Source organism: Anolis carolinensis, chromosome 1 (assembly GCF_035594765.1).
Source record: "Anolis carolinensis isolate JA03-04 chromosome 1, rAnoCar3.1.pri, whole genome shotgun sequence".
Lineage (NCBI taxonomy): Eukaryota > Metazoa > Chordata > Lepidosauria > Squamata > Dactyloidae > Anolis > Anolis carolinensis.
This window is the reverse complement of record NC_085841.1, coordinates 107,726,593-107,749,544: the sequence shown is the minus strand read 5'-3', so window position 1 is coordinate 107,749,544 and position 22,952 is coordinate 107,726,593. Positions and strand designations below refer to the sequence as shown.

General features: G+C 38.6%; 1 protein-coding gene across 2 annotated transcripts in view; it reads right to left on the bottom strand.

Moving 5' to 3' along the window:
* Positions 1-6,600: 6,600 nt before the first annotated feature.
* Positions 6,601-22,952, bottom strand: part of faxc (failed axon connections homolog, metaxin like GST domain containing) — a 46,330-nt gene continuing 29,978 nt past the window's right edge. For both annotated transcript variants that reach the window (XM_062980448.1, XM_062980455.1), the window contains exon 6: positions 6,601-19,356. In XM_062980448.1, coding sequence (XP_062836518.1) covers positions 19,070-19,356 — 287 coding nt within the window. In that variant the 3' untranslated portion in view covers positions 6,601-19,069. The remainder of the gene's footprint in view (positions 19,357-22,952) is intronic.

Below are 22,952 nucleotides of genomic sequence, written 5' to 3'. Positions count from 1 at the left end.
ATTGTATTTTTCAAATACTTGCTTTAAAAATTGTAAAGGTACATGGGTAGGACAATACTATGGGTGGACATTGAAAAATGTAATTAGAGAGTATGTATATGGCTGAACATATACTGTGATAGATGTTGTAATAGTAACAAAGGATATGTTAATGTCATATGTACCACAGTCCCGTGATGGATTTTCTTCCCCAAGATGCCACCTACCAGATATGTTCCAGATACAATCCTGAGACAATACAGCAAATGACCACAAATTATGGAGAATATGGTGGCTGTAGATGATAGGTGTCATCCAGTATCCCTGGAAATTGCTTGGTTTAAGAAAGTCTACACTAGATGACAGCCTGGTGCAGTTGTTTGAGAGTGGGGCTAGGACATTGAGAGAACAAGGTTCAAATCCCTCAAACATGGAAATGCACTGGACAACCTGCAGGAAATTGCTCTATCTCAGCCTCTGGGGAAAGCAGGAGCAACCCCTCTATGAACAAATTTTGCCAAGAAAATCCCATGATAAGATCATCTTAAGGCACACAACAACAGATAGAAATTGATACAATAAGACATGATGATTCTGAAAGAAGGGGGGGAGCACAAATAATGAAATTCAGCATCCATGGAGTTAAGACCTTTCTAACTATTTGTGTTCTTTCAAGGAGGCTGACCCTGAGCACTTTGAAAGAATTGTTCTTCTGCAGCTTTTGCCAATAAATAGTGCTAAGGGATTGATAATCTTCATTTGCCATGCACTAGTGGTTAGCTGAACCAAGAAAAGTATGAAGAAAATGTATGAAGCACCAGACAGAACTGAAAATCAAATCCTCTTTCTGCATCAGTGTCAAATTTCTATCTCCTGATATGATAGGAGCTCATTGGGAAGAATGCCAACTGATTAAAATACCCAGGACAACTGGAACTTTATCACCAAAACCAGATCTTCTACTGCCCTCCCGTGGTATCTGTTGGAAAAGCGTGAAGCAATTTCTCTTGTTTTTGTTGTTTTAAGGCACCTTGTATTATTATGATCTCTGGAGTCAGTGCTCTAAATTAGAAGATTTTTAAATGCCCTGAAGTCATCATCACTGCAATTTTCTAGGCAACTCACATGGTGATAGCACTGGGCATTGGTAATCACGGTTTACAGGAAGTGTGGCAAAAGGCATTAAGGAAAGAAAATGTAAACAACATCATATCAAAATATTGTGATATTTGTGTCCAATCCAGTTGCTAATGCCAACTAGAATAAACTCAACCAACTCATTGAACCCATGAAGTTAGGATGCACCACTTGTTTCCAGATATAACTAGAATATACACTGCAGAATTATAGAAGTTTGACATCACATTAACTGCCATGGCTCGGTGCTATGGGATTGTATTTATTTGAGATATTTACCCTTGTGGGTAAACATGAGTCAGAAAACCCACCAGAGTCAGGAAATTTTGGCGCCACAAGAAACTACAAATGCCAGGATTCCATAGGATGAAACCATGGAAGATAAAGTGATGTCAAAGTGTGATAATTCTGCAGAACAGATCTCTAGGGATCTCATCAGATGGGTTTTTTTTAAAGGAAAATGACACTGGGATTTGCTTTTTTATCTTATTTTACAGTCTCGCACATTGCCCTTCAGACAACACAGTTCGTGGCCACACTCCTTTTGCAAAAGCCTGGATCGCGAAGAAAGTAAGCATATGCATGGTGTTGGTTGTGCAAGTCCCAGGTAATCAAATTCTACCCTCTTGAGAAGAGAGAGTCAATTCCAGGGGAGGGAAAGAAAGCATTACTCTAGCTATGGAGGGCTTATTCACCAAACTTCCAAGTGAGTAAGATAATGCTTGCAAGAGTCCATCTATTTTAATTCAGTGTCTGTACTAAGGCAAGGGAAAAAATATAGCCAGAAATGAATAGTCAACTCTCCACATTTGCTGTTTTGACCTTTGCGGATATTTGATTAAAATGTTATCTCCAGGTAGGTATATCTAGACTATATATATGTATATTGAGGTATATCTGTCACATGTCTTCAAGTCATTTCCAAGTTATGGTGACCCTAAGGTCAACATCTCACAGAGTTTTTGCAGCAAGAATGTTTCAAAGAGAAAGCTATCCATTGCCTTCCTCTTGCCCAAGGCCATGCAGTGTGTTTCCCTAGTCAAGGGGAGAATTTAAATCCTGGTCTCTCAGAGTCCTAATCTCCCATTTAATAAGAGAGCAGAAATCACCAAATAGTTCCCCTTAATCTTATCCCTCATGGAAATAAGACCTATACGGTGGTCCGCCATCAATCCTTTTCCTTTAAGTAAACTGTGTTGAGACCCTGTCAAAGAAATGTTCAGTCAGGAAATCAGGCTGTGGCCTACAGGAACCTTGAAATCTTCCCATTCAAAGGAATCTTATAGCACCTTCGAGGGTAACTGAAAGAAAGAAGTAGCATAAGCTTTCATACACTGGGTTGTTAATCTGAGACATGTTTATTTTTCTTTTCTTTTTTCCTGTGCCTTTTCCCCATTTAATAGATTTTGGATCATAGAATCATAAAGTTTGAAGAAACCACAAGGGCCATCCAGTCCAAACCCATTTGGCCATGTAGGAACCAAAAGCACCCTCAACAGATGGTCATCCAGCCTCTATTTAAAGGCCTCCAGAGAAGGAAACTTCACAACCCTGTGAGGCAGCCTATCCCACTTCCAGGAAGATGCTTAGGTGGAATCTCTTTCCCCTCAGTTTCAATCCTTGGCTCCACATTCTGGTCTTTGCAGCAGCAGGGAAAAAAGCTGACTCCATCTCAGTCCTTTATTTTAGATCTAAAAGTAGTCTGGGTAAGTAAAGACAGAGTTTTAACACAAGCAAGTTCTTGATTAGCTTCCATTTGCCATCCATGTTGAAAAAGTATCTTCTAGATAAGCAGGGTTCACTGTGTCTGTGCAAGGAGAATCTCTCCTCCATTGGGGGGCAGATACCTGCAAGTTCTAGGATCCCTCATTCTCCTCCTTCTCTCTCTTTCTTCTGTCCTTGGTCACCTCCATGTCAGTGAAGACCCATTGACTGAAGGAGACATCACTAAAATAGAGTCTTTCACAGTCTAGTTCAGTGTGGAAGATTTTAACTGGGGTGTTTTTCCAAAATGAGCTGGAGTTGCTGTAGCATACTACGGAAGCCTTTCCCACATATTTTAGATCAAATTGCCCATGAAGAACACAGAAACAGCACAAACTACTTCAACTCAAGAACTGCCTGCTTGACAGTTTATCACCCCAGTGCAGCTGCCTTTGTCATTATCCACTTTTAAGCTGTGCAATGTCTCTAACTAGGAGGCTCTATTATAGCTGCGGATTTTCTAAGTTCTGCAATTTAAAGCTTACAGAGAGAGTGTCCAGGGCTATTGTAATGCTTTTGCTCTGCCTGAGGACACTGTTCAGCACAATAGAAATCAGTCTATATATATGTAACTAAAGAAATATGTGTGCAGTTTGAGGATTGATTTCCTTGTTCAAACTATCAAATATCTAGAATTCAAAATCCAGTACCAAATAGAACATACCCTGTTTCCCTGAAAACAAGACATCCCCTGAAAATAAGACCTAGTAGAGGTTTTGCTGAATTCCTAAATATAAGGCCTCCCCCAAAAGTAAGACCTAGCAAAGTTTTTGTTTGGAAGCATGCCAGCCAAACAGAACACCAGAGCATGCAGGATTGGCAAATGTACCTACTATAGATTGTTGTACATGGAAATAATGATAGTAACAAGAAATTCTTGACAGGATTCACAGTTTGGTTATGCTGATTGTGATGACAACTACTGTATAGCATATAATGTTCATTTTTTTGTTCAACAATAAATGTGAATACTTCTTTGTGGAAAAATAAGACATCCCCTGAAAATAAGACCTAGTGCATCTTTGGGAGCAAAAATTAATATGAGACATTGTCTTATTTTCAGGGAAACATGGTAGGAAAAGGGTTGATAAAAACCCACAGATCTTCTAAAGAACTATGACACCCCACTTGTTTTACATTTGTAGAATCTGCATTGAGATAAATCTACTTTTGTTGGCTTATTCCTAGGAGCAAAGTGAAGTTTGCCTGTCACTTCTTCTCCAACCAAACACATACCCTTGAAGATTTGTGGCTATTTTAGTAGGGATAGTCTATTAATGCAAATCATAGCTATAGCACACGATTGTGTTAATAGTTGCTGTGGCCAATGAAATGTGGTGAGCAAATGTTTAGTGAATGTACATTAATGTAAATACATAGGTAGGTGTGAGACACAGAAAGATTGCTTTAGTGTATTTCAACTGTAAGAGGCCTTGAGAGGTGGGGGGTTTACAGAAAGGTATCTCAGATGCTTCAAAAAAGAATATCATAGGTGTAAAATCTAAAAATGGCCCTTAGCTTACAATAGCCAAGCACTCCATTTCATATAATTATGAAGGAGCATCTTGGGCCCTTGAGTCCGGCTCCCTGCTCAGTGTTGAAGCATCCACAACAGGTGGCTTTCCAGCCTCTTTTTTGAAGACATCCAGAGAATGAGACCTCACCACCTCTCTAGGCAATTGATTTCACTGCTGAGCATTTCTCATTGTCAAGAAGATCCTTCTATTGTTCAATGAAACCATACCCTCCTATAACTTAAAACCATTAAGCCTATTTCTATCCAATGACACAGCAAAGAATAAGCCTGCAACCTCCTCTTTGTTACAGCCCTTGGGGTATTCAAAGAGTTTGATCATGTCAGTTTTCAATCTTCTTTTCACCAAACTGAACATGCCCTTCAACCTTTCCTTATAAGGTTTGTTCTCCAAACCTCACAGTATCTGTGTTGCCCTTCTCTGAACCTTTTCCAACTTATGTATGTCCTTTACCTGTAGGATCAGATAAAATGTGTGAGATATCTTCCCATAAAATCATTTGTTCTAGGCTATGGAGTGGATCAGGAGAAACAAACTGAACTTCATTGTAAAGAGTACTAACGACTTAGTGTAGGAGTAGGAAATATGTGGTCCTCCAGATGTTGTTGGATTATGAGTCACAGCATTCTGAGATGGCATAATCACTGGTGATAAAAGCTGGGATATATAGTTCAGCAATATTTGCATGAATCATACACCTGGCTCTATGTGTTGTGAACTCTTTGGGAGCAGCCAGTGAACTGAATGAGAACTGAGAGCCCTGTGCTATGAAACTGTATTTGTTTGTGCAATTGCCCAAGGAAGTTCAATACAGTCTCATTAGACTTCAAAAGACAAAGCTTATCTGAAATGAAGGGGCAATTCAGGGGAGGCTGAATGGGAAAATCAAAAAAGCCAGATCTCTCCAGAATAATTGAGGGTTATTAGAAAAAAAATAGCAAAAATGAGCTCAGGCAAGGACCCATGGATTGCAAGAAGTCACTAGTATAATGAAAGAGCCTTGTCAAGGGAACAATTCAAGGAAGGGGGCCTTCCTTCAAGATGTAGAAACCTTGTCCAAACATGGAAATTAGGAGGAATCAAAAGTTGCAAGGCCAAAATGCATATACGGTAGAACACTACTAAGAAATGCAAATGAAGAATTAGAAGATGCTATCGATAATAAGCCACAAAGTTTTCTGGGTAGGGGATGGTTGGACCATTGCTTGCCAAAAAAGAAAAGAAAAAGAAAATGAGATTGCTGAGAATTTAGGTAAATAATTTGTCTCTGCCAGATGACATGAGTACATGTCTTTGAATTCATATCTTTAGAAAGAGGTTTGAGCTATCAGGACCATAGAAAACAAATTGGGACCCTGAAAAAAATGATGTGAACAATTCAAAATATCTTTGAAAATTCAACGTGGAAATGTTTGTCTTCTAACTAAATATATTGCAGTCTCTCCACTTGAGGGCTGGAATGTGTTAACACTATTTTTTTCAAAAAAAAATATTTTGGAGGGGGTGAGAATCAATAAAATTACAGGTCGGGTATACCAGGTTCTTTACTCTTGATCTAAAATCGTATCTATTTGGGAAAGGGGTAAAGTATGACAAAGTTTTAAAATCCAGCTGCTTGCACTCAATAATGCATGCCTGCATGCTGGATATAAAGTGGGAGTCATCTATGAGGGAAACTAGACTGAAATTTTCACCTGGAGGTTATTATCTATTTCTTTTTGTACACACTTTTGTATATCAATTTGATCACTAACGTCTATATACCTCACTTTAGGGTTGTAAGAAATAACAACCCTACAGTGTGAATGAATATGTGAGAAACTTTTCTTTAGAGCACTCAATAATATTTCCAGCCAGGTATACAGTCTCCAGTAATGGCCCAAAGCAGCTACAAGACAGTAACCATAAAGCAAAATGGGTTACCTAGAGAGCTATCCAATTTCAGTAATGTAAAATATACTGGAACCCTGACTATGAAATATTATGAACCCCTTGTCAACCTATAAACCCATATATTGTTTTCAGTTATAATGCTATCTGTTTTCATGTCCAGCATCGGCAAACACTGGGACTATATTATAGCAAAAGAAATCCCTTCCTTTCTTCTAAATTGTACATGTGTCAACTGCTATGAAATTTTAGTGCATCGCTGTGCCAAGCGAGAGCAAGAAGGAATGACACAAAATATATTTGATACCTGTTCATTATCATTTACACATCTACTGTGTACAGCATTGAGATCAAATATACAGATTTTCCACACACACTTAGATAGATATACATACACATAGATCAACATAGTGCACAACCTAAATGTATGTTACACTCAAGTGTACAAGTTTAAATATGGCTTTTTTAAAACTAGTAGTAACAATAGGTCTAAATAATGGATGACTTCTGTGGGTTCACAAACTTTTAAAATTAAACAAGAACATTGGTTTTGTCATTTAGCAACATGTTACCTCATTATTTCAGTAAAACATTTTACATGGAACAGTTTGATATTTGCTCTCCATGAGTTCACACCAGCAACACAGGTTTCACTCATTCCCCAGTAGTCTTGGATTAGATCATCTGAGCATAAAGACATGGCAATTCCCACTTCTCCTAAAATTAAAAAGACCATATAATCCTAAACAAGATAGTAGAAGCATAATAAATTTAGAAGGCTGGTGAAAGAGGCACACAAAGAAACACAAAGTTCTGTGAAAATGAGACAAGCCAACAAATCCTCCTTTCCATTGGGTGAGGTTAAGTCACAGGAGTGGAGCAGCAACAACAGTCAAATCCTGGTTGCCACATTATATTGGTACCTCAATGGATAATTTTTGTGAGTGAAGAAAATAGGCTTTTAGAATAGAGGATATGGTGTATATTCCATCATAGATGCACTCATTCCGCATAGCATTATGTTGGACAGGATGTACTTTTGGAACAGCATTCAAAGCATTGAGGAACACTAATTTGAGACTGAATGTATATATGCAATTCTATGCTAATCTCATGATTACCACCATGTTCAACTCATGCTGTTTATACAATTCCACTGTGTGTTTCTGCAGTGAACTTTAATTCAACCACATATATTATGCAGTACAAATGGTGGCACCAGCTCCAAAGAGCACCGATATGATCATTTGTAACCAAAGGAAGACACCACATGGTGACATTTTCCAACCATACAGTTGCAACAAAGCTTTTGTATGCGCCTCCATTTGCTCAACATTATATATAACTATGTCCTGATGGACATTGCAAACACTCTCTTGTTAAACTATACTTAAATATGTTTCCAACACTAAACATATGGAGAAAAGACTCATAGAATCTTTTCTAACTCAGACAATAAAAAGAAAATGTCACCTTATGGTCATGTTTTTCTATTCAAAATAACTCTATACAATGAACTCTTTCTTTTGTTGGATTTTAGAAAATCTGTGACTATCGATGGCAACAGAAACAAAATGCACCCCATCACATTGTGATCCTTCTCACCTTGAAGAACAGGGTAAACACAGCTAGCACCATATTAGGTTGAGCAGACAAGGTATCATACAAAGTGGTTTGTGCATCATAGCTCCTGTTCGGCACAAAGACCCCACTAATCCTCAAGATGTCAAACCGAAGGATAGCAAAAGACCCATAATCGCCTGATAATAACAGCAGCAAGAAAAGAACAAAAGAAAACCCTCCGGCATAACCTTCAAACCTGTCAAACCAGAGCACTTCTCATATTCATCCCCACCCCTACACCCTGTTAAGGAGTGAGCACACATACACACAGAGAGAAGTAGTCAAGTTTTATAAGAGATTTAAAATACTCATTTTTTGTCCCCATTTTGCAGCACTCTTGGCTTCTGCAATATTTTGTCTTCTAATAATTTCCACCACTTATGATTAAGGAGGAAAGGCTCAGACGTAAGAAATTTCCTGTGCCAGATAGAGCCCATAGTGGCAGGCAGACAGGCAAATGGATGGAAAGAGGTTGGAATGGGGTGGGGGCAATCACATACTTCATTATTATCTTTCCACCTTGAAGATATGACTTTTGGGGAAATACATCTCCTAGAATCGTCCAGGTAGTTTGCAGGGGATTCTAGGCATTGTAATCCAAAAAAGTAATTTTTCCAGATTCTGGTTATTAGTACAAAGACAAACACCCATAAAATCTCATTGCATTAACAGCGCCTTAGAGTAATCTGTGAAAGGTCAGCAGGACTAACAGCAGCTGTTTTGTTCCCTGACAGATGATGGACAACTCCTTGTTATTGTAATACTATGTGGACTGCAAAACATGGAGGCTACACGGTTATTCATTGCCAGCAAATACCTATTTAACTGTAATTATCCATCAGTAACAGTCATCCTTTCAGTAGTGACTACCTCAGAGATGAGAACTCTTTGGTAATCTAGATGGTTGGACCTGGCATGGTAACTGCTAAGGCATTAGGAGAGCTGTCATTCCAAACATCTGGAAGGTCAAAGGCTTTCCTATATCTGGTCTGCATGTAGCACAACCCAATCAGGAATGAGTTTATCACTCGGGGATAAACAGAGGTGTCATGTCCCACTTCACAGGAGTTTTGTTTGTGCATCTATCCCAGTGGTTCTCAACCTTCCTAATGCTGCGACCCCTAAATACAATTCCTCATGTTATGGTGATCCCCAACCATAAAATTATTTTCATTGGTACTTCATTTTCATTGCTACTATTATGAATCGTAATGTAAATATCTGATATGCATGATGTATTTTCATTCACTGGACCAAATTTGGCACAAATACTCGATACACCCAAATTTGAATACTGGTGGGGCTGGGGGAGGAATGTTTTTGTCATTTGGGAGTTGTAGTTGCTGGGATTTATAATGCACCTACAAACAAAGAGCATTTGAAACTCCACCAACAATGGAATTGAACCAAACATGGCACACAGAACTCTCATGACCAACAGAAATTACTGGAAGGGTTTGGTGGGCATTGACTTTGAGTTTGGGAGTTGTAGTTCACCTACATCCAGAGAGTAATCTGGACTCAAACAATGATGGATCTGGACCAAACTTGGCACAAATACTCAATATGCCCAAATGTGAACACTGGTGAAGTTTGGGGGAAATAGACCTTGACATTTGGGAGTTGCAGTTGCTGGGATTTATAGCTCACCTACAATCAAAGAGCCTCTTGAACCCCACCAATGATTGAATTGGGCAAACTTCCCACACAGAACCCCCATGAACAACAGAAAATACTGGTCTTTGGTGACCCCTCTGAACCCCCCTTGCGACTCCCCCAGGGGTCCCCAGGGGCTGATCTAACCTGTCCATCTTACCTGGCCTTGTTATTGTCTAAATCAGTGTTTCTCAAACTCTAAGCTTCCAGGCATGTGGGACTTCATGTCCCAGAATCCCTGATGGTTGGAAGGCAGCTAAGGCTTCTGGGAGTTGTAGTCTAAAACACCTAAAGGACTAATGCTTGGGAATAAATGACCAGAGCTTCTTAAACGTTTCACTAGTGCCCCATTTCTGCCTGAGAAATGTTTAAATGACCCAAAGTATATAGGTATAAAAATCAAACATTAATTGATAACAAACCTGCATTTGTAAGACTTGCTAAACAGTCTGACTTTCCTTTTTGTGGAATACAGCTAAAGCATTTTCTGCGGAGTCTACTGTAAACACTGCACGCCGTTGCTAATAGATTTGTGTAAATGAGTGGCATTCAGAAACCTTTCAGTGTTACCAAATTTTTCGCAACCCCAACTTTGAGTGAAGGGTATCCCATTTGGAGTCAGGACCCACAGTTTAAGGAGCAGGGATCTAGACCACTAGGTCTCCGCTTTGTGCTCTATGAAATGTGGGAAAACCACAAATAAAAAAATCACATTTTTAAAGCCTGAGAGAACACCACCCTAGGAATCTCTAGTTCAGCACAGCACCAGTAGATCAGGCATGGGCAAACTTAGGCCCTCCAGGGATTTTGGACTCCAACTCCCACCATTCCTAACAGCCTCAGGCCCTTTCCTTTTCCCCCTCAGCCGCTTAAGCTCAGGAAGGGGCCTGAGGCCGTGAGGAATGGTGGGAGTTGAAGTCCAAAAACCCTGGAGGGAGGGCCCAAGTTTGCCTATGCCTGGTATAGATATTAGGAAGCATTGTATTGGTTCATGCATATATACATGTATATTGAAACATCTGTTTTTTTGAATTCCTTTCCCCCTCCCTTTTTGTAATAACTTTCATATTGGATAGGAGCAGCACCTCAGCAGTGAATCTGCACTGGGTGTTTCCAACATGTTTACAGTGTAATGTTCATTTGACATCTAACTTTTTTTTTTGTGAGTGAACAACAAAATTAGAAAAACAAAGGGGAGCCATTCAACACCTTTATTCACAAATTAGTTACCACATTTGCTGATGCATCTGGAAACCCATGACTTCCTTATACTGGTTTGGCTTACCGAATCACAGGGATGCAATGATTCCCCCCCCCCCAAATGTGTAGCTGTTTCAATGTATTTTGGGGGTGCTGAATTTGAAAAAACACAGTAAAAATGCTGCTACGCAGAGGTTTCTTTCACTAATGTTATTACTGGTTGGTGGTTTTAATCCACATGACGGGGTGAGCTCCCATCTGTCAGCCCCAGCTTCCCATGCAGAAACATGAGAGAAGCCTCCCACAGGGGGCAACACATCTGGGTGTCCCCTGGGCAACATCTTTGTAAGATGGCCGGTTATCTCACACTAGAAGCAACTTGCAGTATATTCTTAATTCGCTTCTAACAGAATTTTAAACATTACTGATTTAAATGCTAGAGTTGTTCAGTTCTACTTCACAACATGGAAACATTAAAGCAAACTGGAAAACCTGTACATGATTGAGCAAATTCAAAGTCGGATTTAGAACAGATTTAGAATGCCAAATCCCTATAAATCCAGCATATTTTTTAAAGAAAAAAATTCACAACCTTCAGTTTTGCAGTCCTGCAATTGCTGGAAAAATGTTACATCTAGTGGTATATAAGTATCACATATAATAAATTACTCATATAAAAAACAAATATTTGTTTGATCAATGAATTTCCCCCGAGAAAGTAGAGGAATGTTTAAAACAGTTAGAGGAACATAAAAAACTTCAAATATTTGACATTTCTTAAGGTTTCGGTGATACAGTCTTTCTTACGTTTTTATTCATCTACAATGTAATTCTAAGTTGCTGGGGGGTTTTTTAAGAAAAATAAATTACAATTTATAATATGGTCTGAGTCTTGAATTTTAGAGTTTATAGTACTATGTAACAAGTGTACCATATACTGTATACTCGAGTATAAGCTGACCCATATATAAGCCGAGTCCCCTCTCAGGTGAGAAGGGCGGGATATAAATGTTGTAATAAATAATAATAAGCCGAGGCACCCAATTTTACCACAAAAAACTGGGAAAAGTTATTGACTAGAGTATAAGACTAGGGTAGGAAATGCAGCAGCTACTGGTAAATTTGAAAAATAAAATAGATACCAATAAAATTACATTAATTGAGGCAGCAGTAGGTTAAATGTTTCTGAATATTTACATAAAACTGCAATTTAAGATAATAAGACAACTTTAATATGATAAGATGGTGCAATTCTGATTACCTATATACTCAAGTATAAGCTGACCCAAATATAAACCAGCCAGAACCCTCACTCGAGTATAAGCCGAGGGGGGCTTTTTCAGTCCTAAAAAGGGCTGAAAAACTCAGTTTATACTCAAGTATATATGGGTAATAATATTTTAATATTGTAGGTGTTTTAGCTGTGTTGTACTCCTTGAGTTCCAACTTGGAGGAAAAGAAAATGTAGAAATATAGATAATAAATAAACAATTTTTGCAATTACAATTCTTCTGTAACTATATTTTATGAATAGGTTTAGATACCTGACAGGCATGCATTTAGATACATATCTATCTCCATCCAGAATTTTTCATTTCAAAAATCAGTTGAATTGGACTAATCAGGAAAAAGGAAACAAGTTATTTGCTTATTCTTCCAAAATAACCTGAGTTTTGTTCCTAAGAAATAAAAGGCATGTGATGTGATAAATACATTCATGCATTCTTATAAAAAAAAAAAGGAGTGGGGGAGATACAGCAAACACAATGTTGTGTGCTACAGACATAATGCTATGGCATTTGTTGTTTCTTTCAGTTCTTGGAGCTTTGCCTCCTCAAACTTACTCTACAGATTGACAGAATGCCGGGGCAGAGACAGGGAGAGCGAAAGACCCATTGTGCTTAGAAGATTTAAAAACAAATGACATCCAAAAGATCTACACTAGCACACATACAATGCACTTCAATTGTACAGCAATTTCTTGTTCAGTCTAGAAAGAGGCATATATAATTTCATCTCTTCAACATTTTGTAAATAAAACTGAGATGCATGGGGCCAACCGACATCAGAGTGTGTTCGATCCGGCAAAGTTACTAACATGGAAGGACACGCAAATCAGGACAGGCTGCTGGAGTTTGCTTCTGCTCGAGCCCCCTGGGGACAAGATTTGAATCAAACAAACCTAGCTGAGCTTATTGGTGTAAACTATGTTTTCATTTTGAGTTCAAGTTGTAATTCAAGTAAACAAAGGAAAAAGTGAGAAAGTGGGTGGTGAAGACAGAATCTCAAATATTTTTAAAGTATCTTAAAATGGAGATGAAAGAGAATTAATCAGGATTTTCCCTAGGAGCCGTGGTGGCGCAATGTGTTAAACCCTTGTGAACTGCTGACCTGAAGGGTGGGTTGCTGACCTGAAGGTTACCAGTTTGAATCCACGAGACAGGGTGAGCTTCCGTCTGTCAGCTCTAGCTTGTGGGGACATGAGAAAAGCCTCCCAGTAACACATCCGGGCGTCCCCTGAGTAACGTGTCTGTTAGACAGCCATTTCTCTCACACCAGAAGCGACTTGCACTATGTTCTCAGGTTGCTTCTGACATGATAAAAAAGGAATTTCACTACCAAATCAGGACTATTGAAGGGCATGCAATTTTCAATTATTGTTTTTAATAATAATAATAATAATAATAATAATAATAATAATAATAATAATAAACAAAGAGGAGACAATTTATTTTCAAAAGGAATGTCCACAGCACTATTTTTTTTTGCAGGATTTATAGTGTGTGGTTTTAACAGACATTGGCCCATAGTGCCTGAAGGTAGCTCTTTAGGAGAAGGGAAATACCTCTATCCCCTAATCTGTTTCACTATATAGGGATCCAAACCCAAAGTTTTAAGAGATAAACACTCAAAGGATTGATGGATCTAGCTACATAAATTTCTCCAGTTTTAAAGATTGATTGTTTTCCAACCTGACTAGGAAAGGATTTGTGGATTTTACTAAATTTGCATAATATCTGAAACAAAATATCTGAAACAAAATATTCATCAGTGTCTCCACCCATCACAAAGCCTATCACTTTAAAAAGGATATGAAACCCTATGATCTTAGAATCAAGAGGTTGAATCACAGCTCACAACGCTTTTGGTCAGCTTCATATTTGCTGAAAGGAACTGAAAAGCAGTCATTGTGATGGATCACCTCTAAACAAAATAAAGTTTGGAGAATAAATGTCCTATTTCCTGGCTCCCACAGCCTCTGAAAGAGGTAGCGAGTACAAACAATCCTCCACATTTGCCAAGGTTAGGCACATAGGACACCCATAAATGTGGAAAAAATGCGAATTTGAAAATGCTTTAACTTCCTTAGGAATCTCTAGGTCTCCCAATGAGACTTAAGCACCAATGTCCATTGGAAGAGTTGAAGGACCTCTAAATACCTAAAGAAAGCATCAATTTCCAGTGGAAATTGACTAGAGTTCCACTGGAGGACCTTGAGATTCCTAGAGAAAACATATTAATCAAATCTGTGAATAGTCAAATTTGCAAAAGTGAAATCCTTAAATGTTAAGGACTGCTTGTAATTCCTGGTAGGTAACATACAATTTTGCCCTTACCATATATTTTGAGACCATCCTATAGAATGTGCAAAAGCCCCATAGCCAAATTAGACAACTTTGTTAGCATCTTGTAGCTTAGACCTTGGATCAAGCCCAGTAAAGACAAGATCGGTTTGATGTTTAAGTGGTGTAATAGCAGAATGTGAATGATTGCTTTAGAGTAGGAGTGCATATTCAGGGCTCAGTCTTGAGGAATATTGGGACTTATAGGTTGATGAGATACTTAGAATTCTCTGAGGACGATAGTTTGATGGGGTACTTGGAATGGCTTGGTCCTGTTACATGCCCTGCCCAAATCCTTTGAGATCTGGGGGGCTGATCAAAGGTCTGGAAGCCAAGTCCTATGAACAGCAGATTAGGTATGTTCAGCTTGGAGAAAAGACAGGCTGAGAGGGGACATGATAGCCATGTTTAAATATTTGAAAGGAGAGGGCAAGGTTTTTTCCTGCTGCTCTGGAGACTAGCACATGGAGCGATGAATTCAAATTGCATGAAAACAGATTCTACCTAAATATTAAGAACTTCCTGATGGTGAGAGCTGTTCAGCAGTAGAATATGCTGCCTTACAGAGTGGTAGAGTCTCCTTATCTAGGGGTTTTCAAGCAGTTAATGTCCAATCCCTGACTGTTTCAAATGTGTTGACTGACAAGTCCATGCTCTGGAATACTATAATACATTAAATGCCATGCAGTCAGTGATATATCCCAGAACAACACCTATGTGTTGTGTATGCATAATTTCACTAACTGCCTTATATAATGACCTCACACCATTAAAACTAACCTGGTCCTAGAGTATGCTTTGTCAGGCGTCTAGCTGAAGGGCCTTATTGTATACTTGTTTACTGCTCCCTGTACCCCATCAACCACTAAGTGCCTCATCACACCAGAACATGAATCCACTTTAAATCTGGTTTCTGCCTCCTGCAGAATTCTGGGGCTTGTAGTTTGGTGAGGCCCAGGACCTGTCTGGCTGAGCTGTTTAAAGCCCCCTCCCTGTGGATTTAAAGTGGATCCAAGCTCTAGTGTGATGAGGTCCTAAGTGCTGCTGTTGGAAGAAGTTCAGGCAACAAGTGAACCCTATCAGTGGAAGGGGAGGGAGACAGAACAGAGCTCCACTTGGCCACAACCTGATTCTCCATCTTGGCCTGCAACATCTCGTGGGGTTGCCTTATGCTAAAGTTGAAAGTTACACTACCCCTATTCTATTTCCAGTGCTAGTTGACACGTATCCCCCTAAATAAAATAGATCAGAGCAGGGTCCCCAGAACTGTTTTTAATGTGTGGGGGTGGGCTCAACATTAGCAAGAAGGCCATTATCAATTTAGACTATTTACAAGTATGTTTGCAATGAAACAATGAAAACACAATACATTCCATTAAAGCAATTACAATCAACATCACTACCATCCTCCAACAGAAAGTGGTAACAATCTGAGTACCATGGGAGCTACAGCAAAATAACAAGAGCTTAGTGCACTGCTGATTGATCATTACTGAAGGGGTTCATTTACAAAGGAATCTTGGTGGTCAACTTTTGTCCTGTCATTTTGGAAAGACTCCACCTTTTCAGTCTATGTCAAAGAAGGACTGAGTCCTTCCTGGCTCCTCCCGTTTTGAGATGCATAGCTCAGCCTGTCTTATATAGCTTGAATTCATTCATGTATTAAATTTTACTTCAGAGATCATTCATCATACTTAAAGGCCCCCTGTTTCAACTGGCACCAGCACATAAGTTGAATAGGGACAAAGGAAATGGGGACAGTTGTTACTTGGGTACCTTACTCCTGTAGTACTCTGCCCAGAAATGCACTCAAATCTTTTCAACCTGATATCAAAGACTTTATTTCCTAAATCTTTCAGATTTCACTGAGTAACTCCATTTTTTCCTTCTGGTTAAACTGGTATGGCTGATATCATGTCTAGTTTTTTTATCCTAATATAGATCAAAAAGAGTTTTATATGGACTTCTAAGCCACTCTGGTAATATTTATCTTTTTTATTGAAGAGAAGAAGGCTCACTGACTCTATCGTTCCCAGAGAGGGGGAGGGGAGATTCAACCTTGTATTCAGTTTGGAAAGTTGCAGTGGTTTAGAGGAAAGGAAAAGGACAACCCTATATTCTTTCAGCTCACTAGATTTAAGGCCTCAGTTGAGATCCATCACCAAATCAGTAGGTCACAAACAAGGCACACGTGATTCCTACCACTTCTACCACCCCTCTCTGTCTTTTCAGGCACATTTTGTATTTGTACAAGAAAAACTGAGGTCTGATTAACCTCCCCAAAATTACAGCATGCTTTGATTTTCTGTTCATAACAGCTATCAGCTGAGCACTGGGACGCTAATGAACATACCCTGTGATTAGATTTCTGTGGTTCTGGGATCAGCAACACTTCAAAAGAAGATATGGATAATAAAATGATTAAGAAAACCCCAGGAACCAAATATTCCATCTATGTGATAACATTGCTGAAAGGCTCTTATCAGTTTAATAGTACTGATCTCAGCACTGCATGCAACAGCTGTGCAGATGAGATGAGATTATAAATCAGATTCAGTATACAGAAAGAAAGGAAGGTTACAACAGCAAACTTTGATTAAACACATTTTCAGGTTGCTGACAGACCAACTAGCCCTACAGCAGAATTTAACTGGTGCATTAATGAGTGAGATGTAAGATAAATAAATAACTTAAATAATATAAGTTAGATTTTGCTCTGATACATCTGACATGATCACAACTTGAAAATTCGACCTTTTGGACTATGATTCAAAATTATGGTAGTCAGAGCTCCCAAAACCAATATTTCAGTTTTCTGAACCTATTGAACATGATAATCTCTTTCAACATGTGCCATGTGCTTCTCCTTGATTAACCATAATTAATTGTCGAAAACTTTCATGACCAGAATCACTGGGTTGCTGTGAGTTTTCTGGGCTATATGGCCATGTTCCAGAAGCATTCCATCCTGATGTTTCACCCACATCTTTGTCAGGCATCCTCAGAAGTTGTGTAATAAAACATGTAATATTACTAATAATATTACAGTATAGTGGTATAGTTATAGTAATATATAATGTTAATATTGTGCTATGCTAATAATATAATATATTGTATGTACATATAATTTGTAAGCCACTCTGAGTCCCCTTCAGGGTCAGAAAGGCGGGATAAAAATGTAGTAAGTAAGTAAGTAAGTAAGTAAATAAATAGTGAGGTCTGTTGAAAACTAGGCAAGTGGGGCTTATATAGTTTCCCAACCTGGGCTTTTCACAGATATATAAATCCCACTTGCCTAGTTTCCAACAGACCTCACACCTCTGAGAATGCCTGCCATAGATGTGAGCAAAACATCAGGAGAAAACTCACAGCAACCCAACCATAATTAGCTTCAAGATATCCTTTCAGGGAAGATCCTTCAGGTCATAGTATATAAATCTAACAGCACTTTTTCTTTCCAAAATATAAACTCTACACTGCCTACACTGTTCTGAAACAAAATCAACAGGCTTTCCCATTCCACATTTTTGCCACACTGCAAGTGAGGAAGTAAAATATTATCTATACTTCTCCATCCAGACCTTTTAGCATCTTCAGTAGGATTCCAAATGTTGCCATTCAAAAGTAACTTTTTCAAGACTTGATTCAATTTTTATTTCACACAGATGTATTCTGTATGCATCATCAGTAGAAAACCCCTTTTGTGCAGCTTACTAGATACTAGCAGAAAACCTGCCATTATTATGACTTGGGATAAATGCGTGTGTGGAACAGACTTAACGATGGGGGGTGGGAGTTAATCTCCTGGGGGCCCTAAGCAAGCTAGACATGGAGAATCACATCTTCTTTCCAAAGCATTAGCCATTTCTTCAATGGTGCAACTTGATCCTGCGTTCTGTTCCTTCCTCACCGCACTGTGTGGCAGGAGACTTTATAAACAGGCAAAATGTCAAACTCAGCACACTTTTTTTAAATGTTTGCAAAATAAGTTAAATATTATTAAGCACATTTATCACATCAGAACATGTCCGAATTCTGAATGCACACACACACATACACACCAAAAAGCCCTCATCCTACTTTTTTAAAAAGTTGGTCCTTTCTCCATTAAACTGGAGACAAGATATTTCTCAATCCTTCTGCACACAAAAAAGCAAGTAGTCACTTGCCACACCCAGAGTGTGAAAAGACATGAATGGGAAAGGGAATTTCATAATTCCTTGGTGAATTGAACACATTTGAGGAGTTCTGTGTTGTATGAGTCTAAGGAGGTCCCTCTCCTTTCAGTTCTCCTCAATCTATATCTGAGGATGGAGGATGGACACTGTTCCCTAGTTAGCCATTTTCATCACTTTACACTGCATCTTCCTTTCTTCTTCATGATTTTCTTCTTTTAATGCAAATCCCTGTCCCCTATCCCAATTACCTTCCTTGTAAACTTGTCTCCATCCTGTTGAGCAAAATTTTTAAAATGTCTATCTAGGATCCCTTGGAAAGCTTCAACAAAATGAAAGAGCACTGAAAAGGTCCAAATAGCACAGGAAAACAGCATCTAGGGTCTCTCTCCAAACAGGTCATCCCTCATTTGAACCTGGCGCAGCTGGCATGAACCTTGAAAGGTGATGGTGTTTCTGATGCAAGTGGAGGTCTCTTTCGGTCTCATCACTTGCATTGTTCATGATCTGTGTAATCGTCCATGTCCACATCAGAATCAAAGAGGGAATGTCCTGTGTAATCAGTATCAGGGGTTCGGGAAAAGCTGTTCTCAGTTCCTTCATCATCAAAGGTTTCTGTCCTTGAGTAAAAGCTGAAGTCCTGCAGGGGATGTGTCTTACTTGCTTCGCTGCTTTCTTCTGACTCATACGGAGTATTGTCGTCATCATGATGCCACTCTGGCCAAAATTTCCTCCTTATTCTCTCACAGTACATAGCAAGGTTAATCAGTTCACCTGGAAAAAAGGAAGTGTTATTGGGGGGAGAGAATGCAGTAATATCGTTACCAAACTATGAATTGGTGTAAATGGGAGTATAGGAACAAATCCACAACATTAACTAAAGGAAATGTTCAGAAATGTCCAGCTACCAGATGCTGGGGACAATTGCAGTCACCCCTCCATATTTGCTGAGGATGGGGCAGAGGTTGAAAAACTCAATAAAATAACACTTTTTCAACCTAAGAACACCTCTCTAGGAATCTTTAGGTCTTCCAGCACAAATCCATGGTCAACTTCCAGCATATGTTGACCACAAAGTCACAATGGAACACCTGTATAGGGATCATATTACTCAAATCTGTGAATAATCAAATCTGCAAAACCTAAACCCACAAATGTGGAGGGTGACTATCCTGGGATGGTTATTTTCATGGAACTTTACTCTAAATCCTTCATGAGGCACCAATTTATTCAGTTAGTATATCGAGACAAATAAACTACTGGTCTGATATAACATAAAAATAAGGGCATTCTGTATTGCAGTTATGGATTTGTAACCTAGAGTTTTGGATCCATGACTACTCCATTTTCACTAAGACTGTGTTGTCATGATAGTGCCACTATTGCCACTATTGTAAATGCCCTCCCAAACCTACTAAACCAGGCAACAGCTGTAACCAGATGTAGAGGTCTGTCCAGCTGGTGCTCGAGGCACAAAATGTTTCCAGTACCCTTCTTCTGCCAGAGAGTGAGGCTGCAATAAGGAATACTGACAGGGATCCTGCTTCTGATTGTCACAGATTTCCTCACTGATGGGAGGGGGAAGGGAAAAGTTCCTTGGTTTTCAGTTTATCAGACTGACATCCTGTGGGATGACTGCTGCTTGGTAAAATAGGTTGAAGAAAGAAGCCCTTGGGCCAGGAGACATTATTTAGTTGCACATAATATGAGCAGAATATGGACTTGGTTTCTTAAAGCTAATTTACTATAGAGGAGATAATGTTGGGATTAGAAACTGGAAGATCCAAATCCCCACAAAGTCATGAAACATGCTGAATGATCCTGGGCAACCCATTCACTCTCATCCAGATCCTTCCCATAGGATTGTTGTAAGAATTTAAAATGGACAGGAAGAAAGCTTTGTGTATTATGTTGAGCTCATTGAAGGAAAGGCTGGATATAAATAAAATACTGTAAATAAAAATTAAAAGAAAGGGGACAAAATGTAATTAAATAATTTCTACTAGAAACAACAACAGAATTTAATTATTGAGCCAGGATGTCTCCTTGCCCATCCTATTCAGCAGTCTTCTAAGTGGTTCTAGATGACATTTCCTTGAAAATAAGCCATAAACCAGACATTGATCACCATTCATCCACTAGGGGTGTAATTCATCATTAATTTTCTCCTCAAAGGAAGCAATAAGTATGACCCTTACTCAAAATCTTGTTTTTCCATGAAAGTATTGACAGGACATGTTCTGCCTGACATTTGCTCTTTGCTCACAATATAAGGTCAGGCAAACTACAATAATGATTTGGCTTGCTGGATAATGCATACATCGGAACATGATACCTGAGGATAGTGCATATGTGGAACAAACAATGGACACTTCACCTGATGTAATGAGTAATGAGTTATATAAGTTAAAAGGCAACTAAGCATGTCCAAAAAGATTATAATAGTCAGCAAATTCCATTGTCAGTTAGCTTTCTGTGCATGCTTGTGTAAAATTCTATAAATTGGAAAGCCACTAGACGCAAGGTGTGGCATTGCATTTTCTGAGCATTAGTTAACATTGTCACCTGCTCTTGGCCAAAAGTAAACTATCTTGAAGACAACTTCTGCTGTCAGTCTGCTTTCTTCACCCGCGTCCATACGAAATACCGCAACAAGCACAGTGCAATAATAGATTTGGAATATGTGCAATGGGTATGAAATGGCCTTAGTCTACAATTTCTGGATGACATGATTTTAATATTGAATGCAATGTTTTATATGTATTAATTTTAATTTAATTTATTTTAAGCTTAATGTTTTGTATGTGTTTAAGGCATTGAATAATTGCCATATGTAGGCTGCCTTGAGTCCCCTTTGGGGTACAGAGGGGTGGGATATAAATGGGGTAAATATTTGCAATTTGGAACTTTTTCTGCACATAACTCACATATCAATCTTTTGCATATCGAACACATTTTCTGTGCAGGAAAAGGCTTTTTCTGTTCATAAAATATTTTTGCCCTGATATATTATTTTCTGTAAAGAAAACCCTGTTTATTGCATAGTAAATACTATTTTTAGTACAAACCAGCCATGTGAAAATTTAGCATGGAATATCCCTAATTGCAGCATCTTCTGTACAGGAAACAGCCTTTTCTGCAAAGAAAATTGTATTTCTGCATAGAAACATTCTTTTGTGAACATCTTCATCAGTCCAAGATTCCCTCATCAGAGTTTTTTTATTCTTAAAAAATATGTCTTTCCATTATTTATTTTTTTAAATTATTGCCATCTTTACCTTCACTAATGGGACACTTAACCAATTTTGGTGGAGGAATTATTTTCCCCCCTTGTATAACCTTTATTGTTTTATAATCTCAGACCACTACACACACACACGCACACACACACACAACTTAAGTGGAGTGAGGGTGACCTTTTTGCTAGAGGGTATCATGAAAGGATGACATTTTTGCTTTGCTTTAAAATTATCCACTTGCAACTTGGAAAAGGATAAACAGCATAGAACAGGAAAAAAGCTGCACAGGGACAATGTAGTTCAAAACATACCATTAAAAAGCCTGCAAAAGAATGTCTCTAGACATTCTGTTTCTTTAGTACTAGTTGAAGAAATATTAGCTGTTTTCATCTGTGTTCGCATAAAAAGACAACAAAGAATCTAGAATTAACTGGGAATCTTTGAGATTAACTGGGAAAGGGGATTTCTAGCACAGGCATTCATGGAATACAGTTGGCATCAGATTAAATAAACTTCAGTTCAAAATGTTTGTGCTAGAAATCTATTGTCTCAGCTAATCTCAAAGATACTACTAGATTTCTTTTTGTCTTAATATCTTACTATAATGCAGTAGAAATAGGTGATGGTTTGAATGCATTTTGTGCCACCAGGTGGCAGCATTGCTTGAGATAAATTCAGCACTTAAAAAGATGTTACAAAAAAAAAATCCGGAAGAATTTCAGAAAAATGCTTCCACATTCAGGTAAATTGACATAGAATGGCATGAAGGGAATGAAACCTTGTCCATTTGCCAAACTGCAGTTTCAATACTATGCAGAGTCAAGCTTTATGTGAGCAAAACAAGCACCAGTCTGTCTCCAAGAGTCTAGTAAGCTTTGCATGACTCTGAATATGTGGCAGAGCTGCACAGCAGTAAGATTATTCAGATACAATTAATACGCATGATCTGCATGGCACTTGGTATTTGAGAGGCTCAACCATATTAGCTTTCATACAGTACTTGTAGCCATCAAATCAATACATCAAAAGATGGGTAGGACATGTGGGGCATAGCAGGAGAAGTAGGGGAAGCCTGCCTTAGCATATGATTTAGAATGTCCATATCGTTCCAGATTGTTTTTTAAGGGAATT